General features: G+C 34.1%; 1 protein-coding gene across 3 annotated transcripts in view; it reads right to left on the bottom strand.

The window, feature by feature from the left end:
- Positions 1–546: 546 nt before the first annotated feature.
- LOC144980106 (formin-binding protein 1-like) overlaps positions 547–16,427 on the bottom strand; it is a 72,199-nt gene continuing 56,318 nt past the window's right edge. For all 3 annotated transcript variants that reach the window (XM_078927644.1, XM_078927643.1, XM_078927645.1), the window contains 5 exons: positions 14,179–14,291; positions 13,401–13,533; positions 11,257–11,408; positions 9,098–9,183; positions 547–8,560 (listed from right to left, as the gene is read on the bottom strand). In XM_078927644.1, the coding sequence (XP_078783770.1) occupies positions 8,397–8,560; positions 9,098–9,183; positions 11,257–11,408; positions 13,401–13,533; positions 14,179–14,291 (648 nt within the window). In that variant the 3' untranslated portion in view covers positions 547–8,396. The remainder of the gene's footprint in view (positions 8,561–9,097; positions 9,184–11,256; positions 11,409–13,400; positions 13,534–14,178; positions 14,292–16,427) is intronic.

Genomic DNA, 16,427 nt, shown 5'->3' with positions numbered 1-16,427 from the left:
GTCAGTGCTTGCAATGCTCATAGGCAATTAAGAAGTTTTCCTTCCTTTTCTAGTTCTGTACATTATTCTACCATCACCAAGCCAATTTTCTCATATGACGTCTGAACCAGATTATTTTTACTGCCAAATTTTAAAGAATACGTTTTAAAAAAAAAATGTAAACAAAGAATCAATTCAGAAAAGAAAAAAGTACATTTGACTGCTTCCCTCTTCTCAACAGATCCCAGAAAATCCCGTGAATATGGGCAAACAGTAAGAGAGGTAAAGGGTTCCCATCCAAACTTACAGCTAATAAAAGACTAAAAAGTGTTTTAGGGCTTTTACAGCACATGCAACACTCAATGATTATTTCAGTGGTAGTAGGAAGATGGATGATGGGATAGTCCAAAAAGAAAGAAAATATTCTAGTTTTAATGTGCTTAAAAGCACCAAAAATAAAGACAAGGAGGGTACTTTAAAAAAAAACAGAACAGAAGTGAACACTTAGAAGAATCTATCTGTGTATCTGGTCTAAACTCAAAGACAAGAAGACTGCCACAAAACGAAGAAGGGTGGTAATGATTTATTCATTAGTTTGTATGCATTGTAATACAGAATCGACAGTTTATTATGATTATGTGTAGATATATTTATATTATTATATTGAAGAAAAGAAACAAAATAGGCAGTGGTTTCAAATTCAATATAGGCGTAACAAATTTACAACTGAAATTGAAAGATAGTCGTGAATATAATATTATTGCAAAAATTACTTGGTTACACTAAAGACAAACACTTTATTACAGGAGGAAATTAGGGTAATGCATTTATCACTTATTGTGGCCAAAACAGTGAACACCGTGATAAGGACAACTCACTTGGAAACAATATTTCAATTGGTTCATTGATTTCTACGAGTGAACAAAATCCCCAATCACACAACACATAGAAAACAATAAGCCAATAACACTGAAATACTTGTCCGATAGGAGTGGGCACTCGGAATTATTAATATTATTATTACTCAGTCACTGAACAGGGGATTGAAGCAGGTAGCAAACGCATCCACTCAACAGAAAGAAAAGGAAAAGAAAATTATAGAAGGCATTGGATTGAAACAACAAAGAGGGAATGCTGGTTACAGCTTGGTTTAGTAGGATGAGGCAGATTTACTGGCAAAAGTAGTACTTTCAACACATACTATATAATAAGAAAGCATTTAGAGAAAACAAGCAAACCAAAAACAAAACACAAAACAAACTCAAACATACCACACTTACATGGAAAATGGAAAAAAAAATTATATTATCATCCACTGACTAGTAGCAGTTGTGAATTTGTGAAAACAAATCATTACTTGAGTGTGCACTGGCGGCATATTGCACTTTCTTTAAGGATGACATGAAAGGAATATTTTTAAAAAGGGGGAGGTAAAAAAACAAAAAACTGGCAAATAAAATTTTTGTGGTACTCAAGTTTAAAAATGAATCTTTACTATAATTCATTCAAAAGCACAAGAGAGAAACCAAAGAAATTGCACCAGCAGCCATTTTCGACTCAAATCTTGTCCATCTTGGCTGAGTGAAAACTGAAAATAGGGAAAAAGGAGAGTAGCGACAGACTGACAAAAGCTAGAAAAGGGAGATATATTATGACGTATATGCTGATTCTGAATAGTATTACTATTTTCTAAAAATTTGCTCTGCTAGAAAAAAAAGAAGTTTGATCCCCTTTTTGACACCATCTAAGATTAAATAAAGTGAGATGGAATCCGTTTTACATTTATTTAAAATGGGACTCAATGGGTCAGAGCAATGGTCCCCGTGGTCACATGCCAAAAACATAGTTCCATCGTGATCCTATTGAGGAAAGGGTGATGATTTACCACTATACCACCAGCTTATCCTACCCTAATAATTGGCATAAAATACAAGTGATATTTTTGCTAATTTGAAAAGATAGGGAATTTGGTGAGAAATATTAAATAAATATATAGATAAATATTATAAAAAAAACAACATTAAATTTACTGTAGATGAATTTTTACTTTGTTTCATGAGAATTTTTACAATGCCTGTAAGGTCTCAACAGCTCATCGATCACTCACCTCACAGTCAATGGGACCGGAACGGATCCCCTTTGAGGTCAAGAATTTTATTGATTCCACACACCCCCCCCCCCCTCCACTGACAAGCCAGCAGTGATAGGATAGCTGGGTCTACAAGAACTAGTGGAAAATACTTTGAGAAAGACTAGTATCATATCCAAAGGGTAGCAAGTAATTGCTCCTGTTAATTCAAGAGACAAAACTGGTTTTGACTCAACCATCATGGACTGTGTAGTTCTAAAGACACCAGTTAAAAAAGAAGTTAGAGGCATGGTCAAAAGTTCAACTGCACTCACAAGAGCCCAAGAAAAAGGGACAAAGTGATGGAACAAAATAATTCAAACATAAAAAAAAAACCGCCAAGTAAATTCAAAGTATAATCAACCGTGGCCAGTTTTTCAAAAGACCACTTTAGTGCCAGTAAAAAAAGATGATGGGATAGTTGTAAAATAGTGTAGATCTGCAATTGATAGCACTCATGTAAAAGTGGTTTCAGATCATATTTAGAGAGGAACGTGATTATAATTCTTCTTCTACAGGACTCGAAGTCCAGCACACAGAAACTGGGTGAGCCAGTTTTATCCATATAATAAGCCATTACCGCCCAGGGGCATCAGATTTCGGCACACTCTGAATTTTAGCACACTTTTTGGCTTCTCTCGACAACATTCTAGAATCCAACGAGCCCTGTATTACTATTTGGAAGCGAAGTTAAAAATCAGCTTTGTAATAACATGACTGCACACTTCAAAGAAAAGGGTTACTGAAAGCATTTCAAACCTTCCGGGCAGAAAAAAACTAGCACATGCATTATAGGAGTTAAATGATGCAAGCGGTTGCACTAGCCACTGAGCCATAGCAATGCCAACGGAGGGTGCTGTGTCAGTCGGATCCCAGGTTGGCTCTGACACCGTGATATTTTTATTCTCTGTATTCATCTGGCACTTTTCCATTTCCTATACTATTTGTCTCATCAAACCAAAGCCCAGCAAAATATAAGTTTCATTCCAGAACAAAGACAGAAAGCTACAAGGAAGAAAACAGCAAATATTGATCTGCTCTTTGAAAGCTGAAGGGTCTCAGAAATAAATTCAGTAAAATCATGCCTGTAACAAAAATTTGATGATACAGGTCAATTTTCAAATATTTAAAGAAATAATTAGATGATGTGAGTTTTTTTTCATTAACATCTCCTTTTCCTAAAAATAAAATCTGGTAGATTATCAAAATGGATATCGAGCAGAAAACGGTTCCGTTCTGTGCCTTCGCTGAATGGGAGACAAAAAGTCTTATAAAGGCAAGAGAATAAAAATCATAGAAAAAGTATCCTCAGATATCAACAAGTTAGTGGTGAGAACAAAGCCTGCCAAATGTCTGAGGGAAGTATGTGACAGGCAAGTGAATTAAAAAACATGAGAGCAACTAATCATTAAGGTCTACTGTAAATAATATAAGTAAGTATGAAAGAATAGCAATGGCAAGACCAATTCCTTAACAACATTTTGAGCGACATCAGAGCTTTCAAAGGCTTACTGGGAAAGGACAGATATCAACGCTAAAATGTTATTGGTTGAGATAAAGTCGCGAGTGTAGAGATAAATAAGTGTTGATAATGAATCACATGATTACTGTACTAAAGCGCTTTCAATGGTATGGATGCAGAAAGGAGGATTAAGTACATAAGCTATTATGATAATATTGTCATTATTGTCAATAATCAAGAGTAATCGTTCATAATTTACTTATATTACAAAAAAAGTCATTTTAAAAACAGCAACAATACACTGTAGTAATACATTGAAACAACTCAATTCAATAAGTCTCATACTAGATATCATTATCTAAAAAGACTAAATTTTACAATCAATCTTCTCTTTGTTTTTTGTTTTTGTTTTTAAAGGTTTTACGGCGCTTGCAACACATTTAGGTCATATCAGCGCCAGTAAAAATGAAGAAAATGGGATAGTAAAAAGTTCTAGAATTACAATTAAACCACTCAAGAAAAAGTAAGACATAGGGGAACTGGGAACAAATAGGGATCAGATGTAGATTCCAAGAGCATACCACCAATGTACTTAGTTTGAGATCACCTATAAGTCTCATCCGGACACAAGCACAAAATCCAACAAAGAGGAATACACTCAAATGCTTACATAATACATTCAAAATAACAAATATCATAATACATAACAGAGAGATGATTTACAAGGAAAAAAATATCATCTCCCAAAACAATGACTATGCATTTGACTGTTTCCCTCCCAGCTAGGACTCCGGTCCGGGTCAGGACAAAACCAAGTAATCTCATTCCAAGACAAAGACAGAAAGCATGTTGGAAAACAGATATAAGGGGGATAGAAGTCACAGTATGTACCTCCCTGCCCACTATGGGAGGCGAGGAACCCCACCCAGAATGACACAAATCTTCTCTTTAAGAAAATAGTAAAATAACATTAAAACCCAATAATTTTATTTGCAAACCACCCATACATTCAAAATTTAATATAAAAATGGAACACTTCAGGAAATATCAAGACATATGACATCAACTTATTGTTTGGGGCCAGCCTTCAACCCTGTATAGTTTGTTCATGAATGACATCCCATTATACTCATCATGTATATAATCGACAATGGTTCGCTGCATAACTTATCTTTAATTCACTAATATCTTTACAAAATTAAAATAAAAAAAAAGTTTTAGCTCAACTTTCTTGGGGATGTGGCTTCTGATTCCTAATGATGTAAGCTTCCATATATACTAATAAAAAAACAAACAAAAACAAGTGCAGTGTAAAACACAATTATTTTAAACATTCTTCAATTCCATTGGTCATCGTACAAAAATATAAAAACACCCATAAAAGCATTTAAATGCATAACTTTGATACAATTCAGTAAATATGTATCGTTTAAACCTTATAAAAGGCAACCCTCCCAAAATAAAAAAAAAAAATCCATGAATTTTCCTCCATCTCATCTTTAGTTTTCCATTTACCAGAATACTTCCTGCTGGAATTTTTAATCCTAATGTCAAGCTCTTAAGCATTTTTCTTTCTTAACTAGTTCTGAACTGACCAATTTTAGAAACTGCTCCACCCCATCCCCCAACCCCCCCCCCCCAAAAAAAACCCAAATAATCCCCCCCTCCCCCCAACCCGCAAACAGAAAACAAAAACAAACCTATTAGAATAAATGATTTAAATTTCTGATAACAACATGAGATCAACATATCTTTTGAAAAAAAAACCCTCAAGCAATAGAACTATTAATGATCAAAAAACAACACTCTAGATCAAATTGTTTTCAATAACAAAATCAAAAAGAAACTTAACATGATAACATTATTACGAAATTTGTATTAAAAATGCATTTTGGCTATTTGATGTTAAGTCAAATGCAAAGATTTTTATTTATCAAAAATAATAATAAGTAATAATACTAATGTGTAGAGAGAAAAAAATGCTTGGTGGGTAACAACTAAATATACTAACTAGCATTACAATTCTTTTCTTCTTAAAACAGTTTTTAATGAACATTTAGTAAGTTTTATTTCATTCCACAATGAAGTCAGAGAGATTATTATTAAAATCAAATGTAGACTAAACACAAATTCTCATTCCTTTCTCTTTGTTTCTCCATGAATCACTCAGAACTTTTTATTATTATGATCTGTTTGTTAAAATTTTTTTTTTACTTGTTTCCTCTTTTTTCCCCCCCACACTGGAAGACATTCATTTCTATGTAAATAATTTTTTGACAAGCGATATTAATTTGATGTAAGGATAAAATTTGACAAAAACATTTCACGGCTTTCTCCGGATTGAGCTTTACAAACACTTACTGCATAAAGCCTTTTACTCTTGCGTTCCAACAACAATACCAATAATGGGACAATCTTATAAAAGGAAAACACAAGAGAAATTAAATAAGACACATTGTGATCTTAAGTATGACAGTGGATTAGTCACTGACTTTTGGTTAAAAAAAAATATTTTAGCTCTCAACTTACATTTATCAGACGTTATTGATGAGTTACAAAATGTTCTGCAGCTTTTTGCACTTTCAAAATATATCTAAACTAAAATACCTAAAATGTGCATATAAGAACACAGATGGCAAAAAACTCACTCATAAACTTTATAATGGAAACAAAAATAAATATATTGTTCAAGAGTTTCTAAAAAGTTCTATAACTGAAAAAAATAATCTCTTTTTACTAAAAAGGAAAAAAGGTAGCATCTATAAAATGCTACTAGAGAAGAGCTATTTTTGCTTGCGACACATTTAGGTCATTTCAGCGCCAGTAAAAAGGAGGAAAATGGGATAGTAAAAAAAAATCTAGATACAGAAATTAAAAGCACACAAGAAAAGAAAGACAAAGGGGAATGGTAAATATAGTGAACAGATGTAGATTCCAAGAGCATGCTATCATGTGCATAGTTTGAGATCACCTAAAAGTCTCATCCAGACACAAGCACAGGATTCCACTAGGAGGATCACACTCAAATGCTCACATTTTACATTAAAAACAATACATTACAGAGAGATGATTTACAAGGAAAAAAAAATATCATCTCTCCAAACTTTAACCATACATTTGTCATTTGATTGTTTCGCTCCCAGCCAAGGACTCTGACAAGGGAAAGGACAATACTAAGTAATCTCATTCCAAGACAATGAAAGAAAGCTATTTGGAAAACAGATATAGGGGTATAGCAGACACAGTAAGTTCCTCCCTGCCCGCTATGGGAGGTCAAGAACCCCACCCAGAAGAGAGCTATTTTTAGAGTGGCACTTGCTAAAGTTTAAAGTCATATCAATTTCACAGAAAAGGAAGATGATATGATGCAGAGAGCAAGGAATACCTAAATTTTAGAGTTGAGTGCCTGGAATACTCTTGTGCAACGGGTGTCGTAAAAAAAAAAAAAAGAAAAAGAAAGAAGAGTAATGGTTCAAGGAAAGATCATGAATAGATTCCAGCATGCCTGGCCTGACGTTACCAAAAAACTGAACACAGACAACCCATTGTAAGGGAGACACTCGGATGGGCTCTTTATGTACAATCATTCATAAAGATGGTTAACAATAAAACAAAATAAAATGGGCCTCTCACAAACATACACGCTCACAGTCAACTGCCTTCATCACGGGAAATGATTTCAACCAGGGTCCCAGGCAAAACTGAATTGTCTTATCCCAAGTATAAGGGTGGGATGCAGTAAAAAGTGCCTAAGAAGAAGTAGGATAATGGGGCTAAGCCCCAATCACAGCCAAATAATGAAGACAAAATATACAAATCCCGAAATACAGTATCTAATTTATCCCACTGGGCAAAGCTTGTCATAATAATCTCTATAGCTCTTTTATTTTCATATCTATTAGTAATGAAGGGTATCCTAACCACCTCTATATGTTTTCATATCTAATAGTAATGAAGGATATCCATAAAGTCATGAATATCTCTATCTATAGCAGACCTACAAGTATTACAAAAAATTGGTAGAATTATGAAATTCTGGTTCCAATTTCAGAACTTCAAAAGCGTCTCAAAGTCATTAAAACGTATAGAAAATGAAAGTTGATGTCAGACTACATCATTGTGGGGGATTGGAAGTTATATTTAATCATTGGGAGGATAAATTCTTGAGTTTTAAAGTTAACTAAAGCGATTACCATTTTCACCCCATAAAAATTACGAATTTTTTTTTAATTTTCAGGTAGGCCGGTCTGCTATAGCCCTTATCTTTTTTTCATCTATATATCCCTAAAGTAATTAATATCTCTTATATCTATAAATCCATAATAATAACTCTAATCAGAATATAAATTTCTCTCAGAATAGATTGTTTTCATATTTTTTTTCTTTTTTGTGTGTTTAAGTTTCAATTTAAAAAGATTACTGCCCTACTTATCTATTCGCCCTGTCATTCATCCCACTCTATAGTTCTAGACACTTAGAATTTGATTTACACACCGGCTAGAACATTTCTTTGACATTGTGAGCAAATAAAAATAATTATCATCATTTCAACATAATGATGACCATAATGAATGGTTTACAGAAGTAATGAAAATAACACATTACTTATTCTCAGTCACCCTCGGCAATACATTTCCGTTGACTCATGGTCATAATATTAAATAAAATCTCCGAAAGAATTGTCTCTTTCTTCTTCACTCCCCTTTTTCTCTCAATCAACCACGGTAATTCACAGCAATTTAAAATTCTTCTTTCTCTCTCTAACACACACACACACACTCTCTCTCTCACACACATCCTTCCCCTTCCAACCCCACTCCATTCATACTACACCTGGTCCCCCTCATAGTAATAACATTCAATATAAGAGGTCGGTACAAATCCTTCACCCCCATCAGTCTTGCGTACTCTTGTCCATCCATCACCCTGGTCTTGCTCTAAAATCTGCATCTCCTCATTCTCTTCCATCGGCACAGAACCATCATTTGTGGCTGGGGAAACGAATTAACAATTAAATCCATTTATAGTTAAAGGGAGGGAGAGAGAGAGAGAGAGGGAGAGAGAGAGAGAGAGAGAGAGAGAGAGAGAGAGAGAGAGAGAGAGAGAGAGAGAGAGAGAGAGAGAGAGAGAGAGAGAGAGAGAGAGAGAGAGAGAGAGAGAGAGAGAGAGAGAGAGAGGGGGTGGGAATAAAAGAAATGAGGGGAACTCTTTGCATATTTACAAATCCACTTATTGTCCATTTTATATAAAAAGATATTTGTGCTTAGAAAACAATTCGTGGTTCATAAACAATTGGCATGTAATGGGTGGACACTTAAAAAAGTTCTAAAAATACTTATCTGTCAGCATTTAATACTACTTAAAAACAATTATTTTTGGAATTTTGAAACCAAAAAAAAATCATAAGCAATGCCACAAAAGCAGACAGCCCCCCCCCCCCAACTCCCAGTAAAAAAAAACCAGTCTATTTTATTAATTGAGAAACACTTTTCTCAACCTGAAATTTCAATAAAGATCAAAATTCTTACCATCAAATGGATACATGGCTCTACATCGTCCTATTACAGGGAATATGTCAAATTCGTCTTCCCCTTCTTCATCACCGTCAATGGGTCTGAAAGAGGAAACATTTCTCAATGATAATATCATATAATGTTAAGGTGTCTGCCAAAACTATCAGTGCAGAATATAGTGAGATCCATTGAAATATTCCTGCTCATGCTTCAGTGTGACAGTCTGCTATGAAGTGAGTAGAAAAGTGCCAGAAGACAATAGAGAATAAAAATTTTTCGCGGCGGTGGTGGGGTTTGAACCTGCGACCTTATTGGTACGACAACTCCGCCTGGCAGGTGAGAGCGTGGCTCTACCGTGTGAGCTATCCACGAACACAAAAATATTCGTTTCAAACCCAAGTCATTTCTAGATCCCTCTCTCACCCACTTCTGGGACCGCCGATTCGTTCGCCCACCACCATCGCGAAGTATTTTGACCAGCAGTTAAGCTTAACAGCCAATATTCTCAACACAAACATATAACATAGAAACGATTGAGACATTGAGTATGCTCCGGTGTATGGGGTGAATTTTTAATTCAGAAAAGTGAGTGGAGCAGGCACTTATGTTGGTAACAACAAGATATGAAGTGAGTAGAAAAGTGCCAGAAGACAATAGAGAATAAAGTGACCAATAACAGTGTGACAGTCTGCAATTTTGATGATTTTGTACGATTGTTGACTGATTTTTTGAGTTTTCAAAGTAAATCTACTTATAAATATTGCCATCAATGGCCAATTATATTACATAGATTGCTCCTTGATAAAATGACAAAATATTCAATACTGTAAAAGCATTGCAATTGAGAATGTTCTATGGAGTGTGCATTAAAATAATTGCCATTGAACATGCTCCTGTAGTTTTGACCTGACCGTTCTATATATACAGTATATATAAAAAAATTTCATGTTATCAATTTTGGTATGAATGTTTTTGCTTTATCATGTTTTCCCTGTGCAATAACTAGACTATTTTTAAAAGAGTTATATCATTCAATCTGCGCTCTAGCTTTATTGATTCTGAAGTAGTTTTTTTTTATTAATTAAAAAGTCATCTCTTTCTCTTATATTTGAATGGCATATAGAAAAAAAAACAATTGAACATATATTTACTTATTGATTTATCTTAAAAATAAATTTTAAGTTGAAAAAGAATGGATAAGCAATCTTCATAATATACCACAGGTATAGTTACATCATTATGTAGTGTCACCTCATAGAACATATTTACCCTAATTTACATTTTTTAAAATAATTCTGTATTCTCATCTTTTAAATGTTGTTGATAGAGTAATTTTTTTTTTAATTATTTATTTTTTATGATATATATTCCATGCCATGTATATTGTGCACCTAGAGCTATATTGTATGGGACAAGCTCTATATAAATAAATTACATTATTGTTATTATTATTATGTGTAATCTACCTTGTAGTTCTCCTTGTAAAGCTGGAAATACCAGGCAAATCTTCATATCAAATTCATTAAAACACAGCTAAATTTGTTAACAATTTAGTCTGAGGCAGAGCTGTTTATACATCTCTAATTATTCAATAATACCTGATACTGCACCTCCTTGAATCTCTTCAAAACTCATCAAGTGAAACTGTGCCTTACACAGTCAATCATCTCCAATAGATATATGAGAACGAAATGACCAAGAATCCAATAAGAGAAAAGAAAATCTCTGTTCAAAGGAGCCTTCCAGTGTGTCAAGACAGGTATTTAGATTGGAAGCTTTGAAAGGTTATGAGGAAATAAAGGTTATAAGAAATGAAGTAATGACGAAAGAGAGAGAGAGAGAGAGAGAGAGAGAGAGAGAGAGAGAGAGAGAGAGAGAGAGAGAGAGAGAGAGAGAGAGAGAGAGAGAGAGAGAGAGAGAGAAAGAAAAGAAGAGAGAGAGAGAGAGAGAGAGAGAGGAGAGAGAGAGAGAGAGAGAGAGAGAGAGAGAGAGAGAGAGAGAGAGAGAGAGAGAGAGAGAGAGAGAGGAAAGGAGCATGGTTGTCATAAGTAAAACTGAAGAACAGAACAAGAACTAGATAGGCTGGAAGAGTATTTTTGCAAACCGATATTTGATTTTGTGCAAATAGGAATAAACATAAAGTAAAAATCCCCTGGTAGTTGTGGGTTACTTACTGGTATACATTATGCTGTTGTTGAGGGGTACCAGGATTGGAGACTTGGTGCGGATGAGGAGTGTCTCCACTACCGGATGTGCTAAGGGAGTGACTATCCTCTGAGGCACTGTGACGTCTGTTGCCTGTACCATCTACTTCATTCATGTAACCCTGAAGAAAAAAAAATATATTAAAAAAAATACTCAAAATGAAAGATCTAAATGAAACAAGGGAGGTCCTGAAATACATAATCCTCCCTCACTGCAGGAAAAAGATAAAGGACCCGAAAAAAGTGTGAATGTGACAGTGCCGCTTATTTGAAGTAATTTTTTAAAAATTTTCCTCAAAAGTTTAAATCATTAAGCACCACTTTCACAGTTGTTAATAATATACTCCACTGGGAATTGATATGTCACAGGTCTAATAACAGATTAAAAATCCAATAAGAATAAGGAAAATTAACACAATGGTTTGCATTAAATAGACAAAACAAGACGCGTCCAGCCTTCTTGACAGTCGAACGTGAACTGACAGTCACGGCGTGATTCTTCATTTGTAACCCAATTCGGAATTGGGGTACAAGGTAGAGTTAACAGCAGACCTGGAACACTTTTCACTTATATTCTTTGTGAAGAATATCGAGTAACCTCTGTAGAGTATTAGTATCATATCTGACCAGTAATCAGGAGGTCTGGGGTTTGATCCTCAGTTGAAGAGGACAAATATGTGGGATGATCTTATCTTGTATTTTTCAATAACTTTAGAACTGTCATATTCAAACCTTTTCACATTTTTATTTTACACTCCAATTTTTCTCTTTCATCTTTAAAAAAAAAACAAAACCGAAAAAAGGGAAGCATTTTGGACTACACTTTCATGTCTTAGTCCTTGTCTTTACACGTTCAACCATCCTTTATATTAATATGTGTGTGTGTGTGTGTGATGTGGGGGGGGGGGGGGGGGGGGGAGTTCTGTGGCTATGTGGTCTTGTGGTAGTGGTATGACACTCGCTTTTGGATTGGAACGTCCTGGGTTCGAGCCTCGCTCCTCAGCGAATAGTTGAGTCCTTGGAAAAAGGCTCTTTACTCACATTCTCCCACCATACCCAGGTGTAACATGAGAACCTAGCCGTTTACAGGGTTGTCTCTGTCGGAAAAAAATTGTAATATCGCCTAACAGGCACCTTGTCTCAATCTACATGTTACGTGTTGCTGTTGATCAGGGACCCCTTGTAAAGCGCTTTGAGCATGTTTAGTGGATATTGCGCTATATAAAAAGCTCATGTTTATAAGTTAACAGTGAAACACAAGAACTCTTAAGAGATGAGTAAAAGCCTTGAAATCATCTCAAGAATCATGTGACCTCTGTAACGTAATGACAGCATCAGGGGGCTCTGACATTTGTTCACCAGTCATAGAGGGCTATTCGTTTCTGTATTATTTCTATTTGCTTTGTCTGGAACTACCACATTCACATTTTTTATCTTCCAAATTCGGAATTTTTTAAAACCAAAATTTCATAGGAAAATCTGTTTTATCCAGAAACAAGTATAAGAACAACTTTTCTATCCTTCATTTATTCTTTAAGCATTATGAAGTGGTATTTCTTATCCATAAGGGTGAAACTCATGCAAATTTTTTCTTGGAGAAAAAAAAAAAAAGTTTTAGCTTCATGTCCATGGCTATTCTTCAGATAATCCGTATTATTGCAATATCAGCAGATATTTTTTTTTTTCCATTTTCAGAGTAACAACCCCACTTGAACAGAGAAAAGAGAGGAAGAGAGAGAGAGAGAGAGAGAGAGAGAGAGAGAGAGAGAGAGAGAGAGAGAGAGAGAGAGAGAGAGAGAGAGAGAGAGAGAGAGAGGAGAGAGAGAGAGAGAGAGAGAGAGAGAGAGAGAGAGAGAATAAGTAGGAGTGAAATATCTGTTCAATGTTATAGTTATCATATAACGTTATAACAAGTGTAACTAAACGACAAATTGCCATATTTATGGACAATAAAGATCTATTATTATTATTATTATTATTAATTATTATTATCTCCTAGAGACCAAAACATATTGAATTTTTATACCCTTGTGAAAAATCAAGTCAATCATAGGTCAGTTACTTATATCTCCCTCTTGGCATTTTCCTTCCCGCATGCTTATGCTAAAGCTTACCTCATATTTGGCCAACTCTTGCCGCAAACCTTCCAACTTTATAGAATTCTCTTCTATCTTCTTCTCCAATGTGCGAGGGTCTCCCATAGCTGAATTATTAGCGTAGACATCCTTTAATTTCATGATACCGTCTCTGGATTTAGAGTTTTAAAAAAACAAAACATTGAAGGGGTTTACTTTTAAATGAATCTGTGATACTTTTTGGTTAATAGGACACCATGAAAATTGAAAAGAGCTTAATTTTTTTTTTTTTTTTTTCTGTTAAAATAAAGAATTATGAGTGGGCCTTTATCAGTTACATACTCCACACTTGAGATCATGAGAAATATTAAAAATAGTCCAGTAAAAAATATTATCCATATTAAGCTAGGGCTATCAAGGAAGGCTTACCAGGATTAATATTGACGTTAATTTCATAGTAATTCATACAATCATAACTATCCTTATTCTAATAATAATAGGAGCAGAGATACATTCCTTTCTAAAAAAAATCATTTAAATTTTAAAAAATAATTTCACTATAACCAAGAGAATTGGATGCTGTCATCAAAAACATTATAATCATGATACTAATATATTTGGTAATAATTCGTGATTTCAGAACTCCACCCTTATTATTATTAAAACAGAACACTGAAAAACAGGACAATCTCAGTTTATCTGCATTGTCCAGAACTGCAAGCACATATAACAAACAAACAAAAAACGACAAAAAAAAAACAAAACACATCCACCCCCCACCCCCCTCACCACCCACACATATATGCAAACAATTTACCGTTCTGACTGCTCCTTAGCTATGGCTGATTTAATGCTATCTATTCTCTGCTGTAACTTTCTTCTTCTCTGATTCGGTGGTAAATCACTAAAGTCTTCCTTCTGATCATCCATCTGTTAAAGACAAAATTATAATGAAGTATAAAAGTACATTGATGCATTTGGCAAATAATAACATTTGTTATATATGGGGTGCTTCTTACAAAACAAGTATCCTACACAGCGGCTAACACTTTTCATGAAGCAAATTGTAAAGCGATTTGAGCACGTTTGGTGGATATTGCGCGATATAAATGCTCTAATTTTTTTTTTAAAGAATCAAATTTTTAAAAATTCTCTGAAGACAGGAAATGGCCATAGAACTTTATTAAAACAAACTACTGAATCCCATATGTATTATTGAAGTGATCCTCATTTTCCCTACAAATTATTAGGAGTGGCATCTCATTGAAAACTTTGTACCACTGTTTTGGCAAGCTTTGTTCTTCTCTGACTGGGGGGATTTGAAATTTTAAAAAAAAAGAGATCTTTGGTGTGAAATGAGTGTTAGTCCCAGGAAGATGACAAATAATTCATTATAGTTGTGTATGCCTAAAAATGAATGACTCTAACTGTAGGGATCTTTTTCACCTATCAAATTCAATGAAAATTTTAACTCCCACCTTACAATAGTACAATCTACTCACATATGCAAGAGCCTAATGGTTTTATGACCAAAAAATATTTTTTTTGAATTAAAAAAATAAAGAAAGAAAAATTGAAATGCTCGTCTCATTAGAGGCTAGGATCAAATACAGAACTGGAATTCTCTTTATTTTCTTTTATCACACTCAGAATTGGAACCAAATGAAAAAGCCACCAACAGACTACAATGTAGAATCTACGGAACAACAACTGCAAATTGCAAGTGACCAAAACTTAATTTTTCCTGATGCCCATCATATTCTTATGAGTCTATCAGGATGCGGTTTGTCTGATGCTGAATTACTTTATTACGGAACATGACATATATGGAAATGATCTTCATCTTTTGTTTAGCTCATTGAAAATAACTCAGTTATATATTCATATCATTATCATTTTTCTAGGAGGGGGAGTGGGGAAACAACAGAAAAGGTACTTTACATAATTATCACTAACAATAATCAAGCTTAATGTCAAATCATATCATTGTACATCAAATAGCTACTTGTATTTAAAGTGTCTTTTTTTCTTCGGGATAAGCGGTATATAAATGTACATTTATTATTATTATTATTATCATTTATTTTTTCTCTTCTTCATACAATTGAATTCCAATTCTTTTCAAGACACGAAAATGATAATCATCTAAATCTATGTCAATACAAAAATCTAGTGGGTTATTTTAATATCAAAAAGCATTATCATGGAATCATAGATATAAAATGTAACATTAAAAATATTTATTTACACACCTTAATATAACAATTTCTGATGTCTATAGAGACATTTATAATAAATTTATCGATATCAACAATAATAATGACAATAACATAAAAGAATAGCTGTTAAAATTCATGCCAGTCTGGGTTGATTCAGTTACATACCGATCAAAACAATTAGGAAACAAACATTCAGGAAAATGTTTGGGGACTTATTTATTTTTTGTTCTTTTAGTCTAGAAAGACGAGATTACAAAATGCAACATTGATGAGTTCATCACTTCAAGGTTTACATGAAAGAAAACAATATCATGGACGAGAATTGTGATAGAATTCAAATGGGGAGGGGCACCACTAACTCCTACAATGAAAAATCGGACAAATGGTTACTTCAAATACAGCAGTCTAGGAGATCGATTAGACATCTAAAGAAAATGATAATAAGCCAGAATAATGAGGGGATAACCCCAGTAGTGACTCAATTTATACATCTTAATCCTTGTATGCAAATGAAGTATTCAGTTCTAAACTAATTCAAAAATCTTTTTCAGGCCCTCATGTCCCACATCTTACCCAAATGTTAACAAACAACTACTATTACAAACATTGGGTTTAATCCTAGTACAAAAGAGCCCTTAAGCCCTCTTTCACTTTCTTAGAGATAACAACAGTCACTCCTAAAATTGACACTTCAAAAGACTAGGGCATGTCTGATGGACTAGTACAAAGACTTAATATTTATATCAAAATAATGAGATAAAGGACGGATAAAATAAAATACAATATTTACACAATTCTCGTGTACACATACAGGTTACAGGGCAAAAATAAGGAAATATGTCACTTT

The sequence above is a fragment of the Berghia stephanieae genome, chromosome 9 (assembly GCF_034508935.2).
Source record: "Berghia stephanieae isolate SIO BIC M18660-M18661 chromosome 9, UCSD_Bste_1.3, whole genome shotgun sequence".
Taxonomy (NCBI): domain Eukaryota; kingdom Metazoa; phylum Mollusca; class Gastropoda; order Nudibranchia; family Aeolidiidae; genus Berghia; species Berghia stephanieae.
This window is presented reverse-complemented; position numbering and strand designations above follow the sequence as displayed.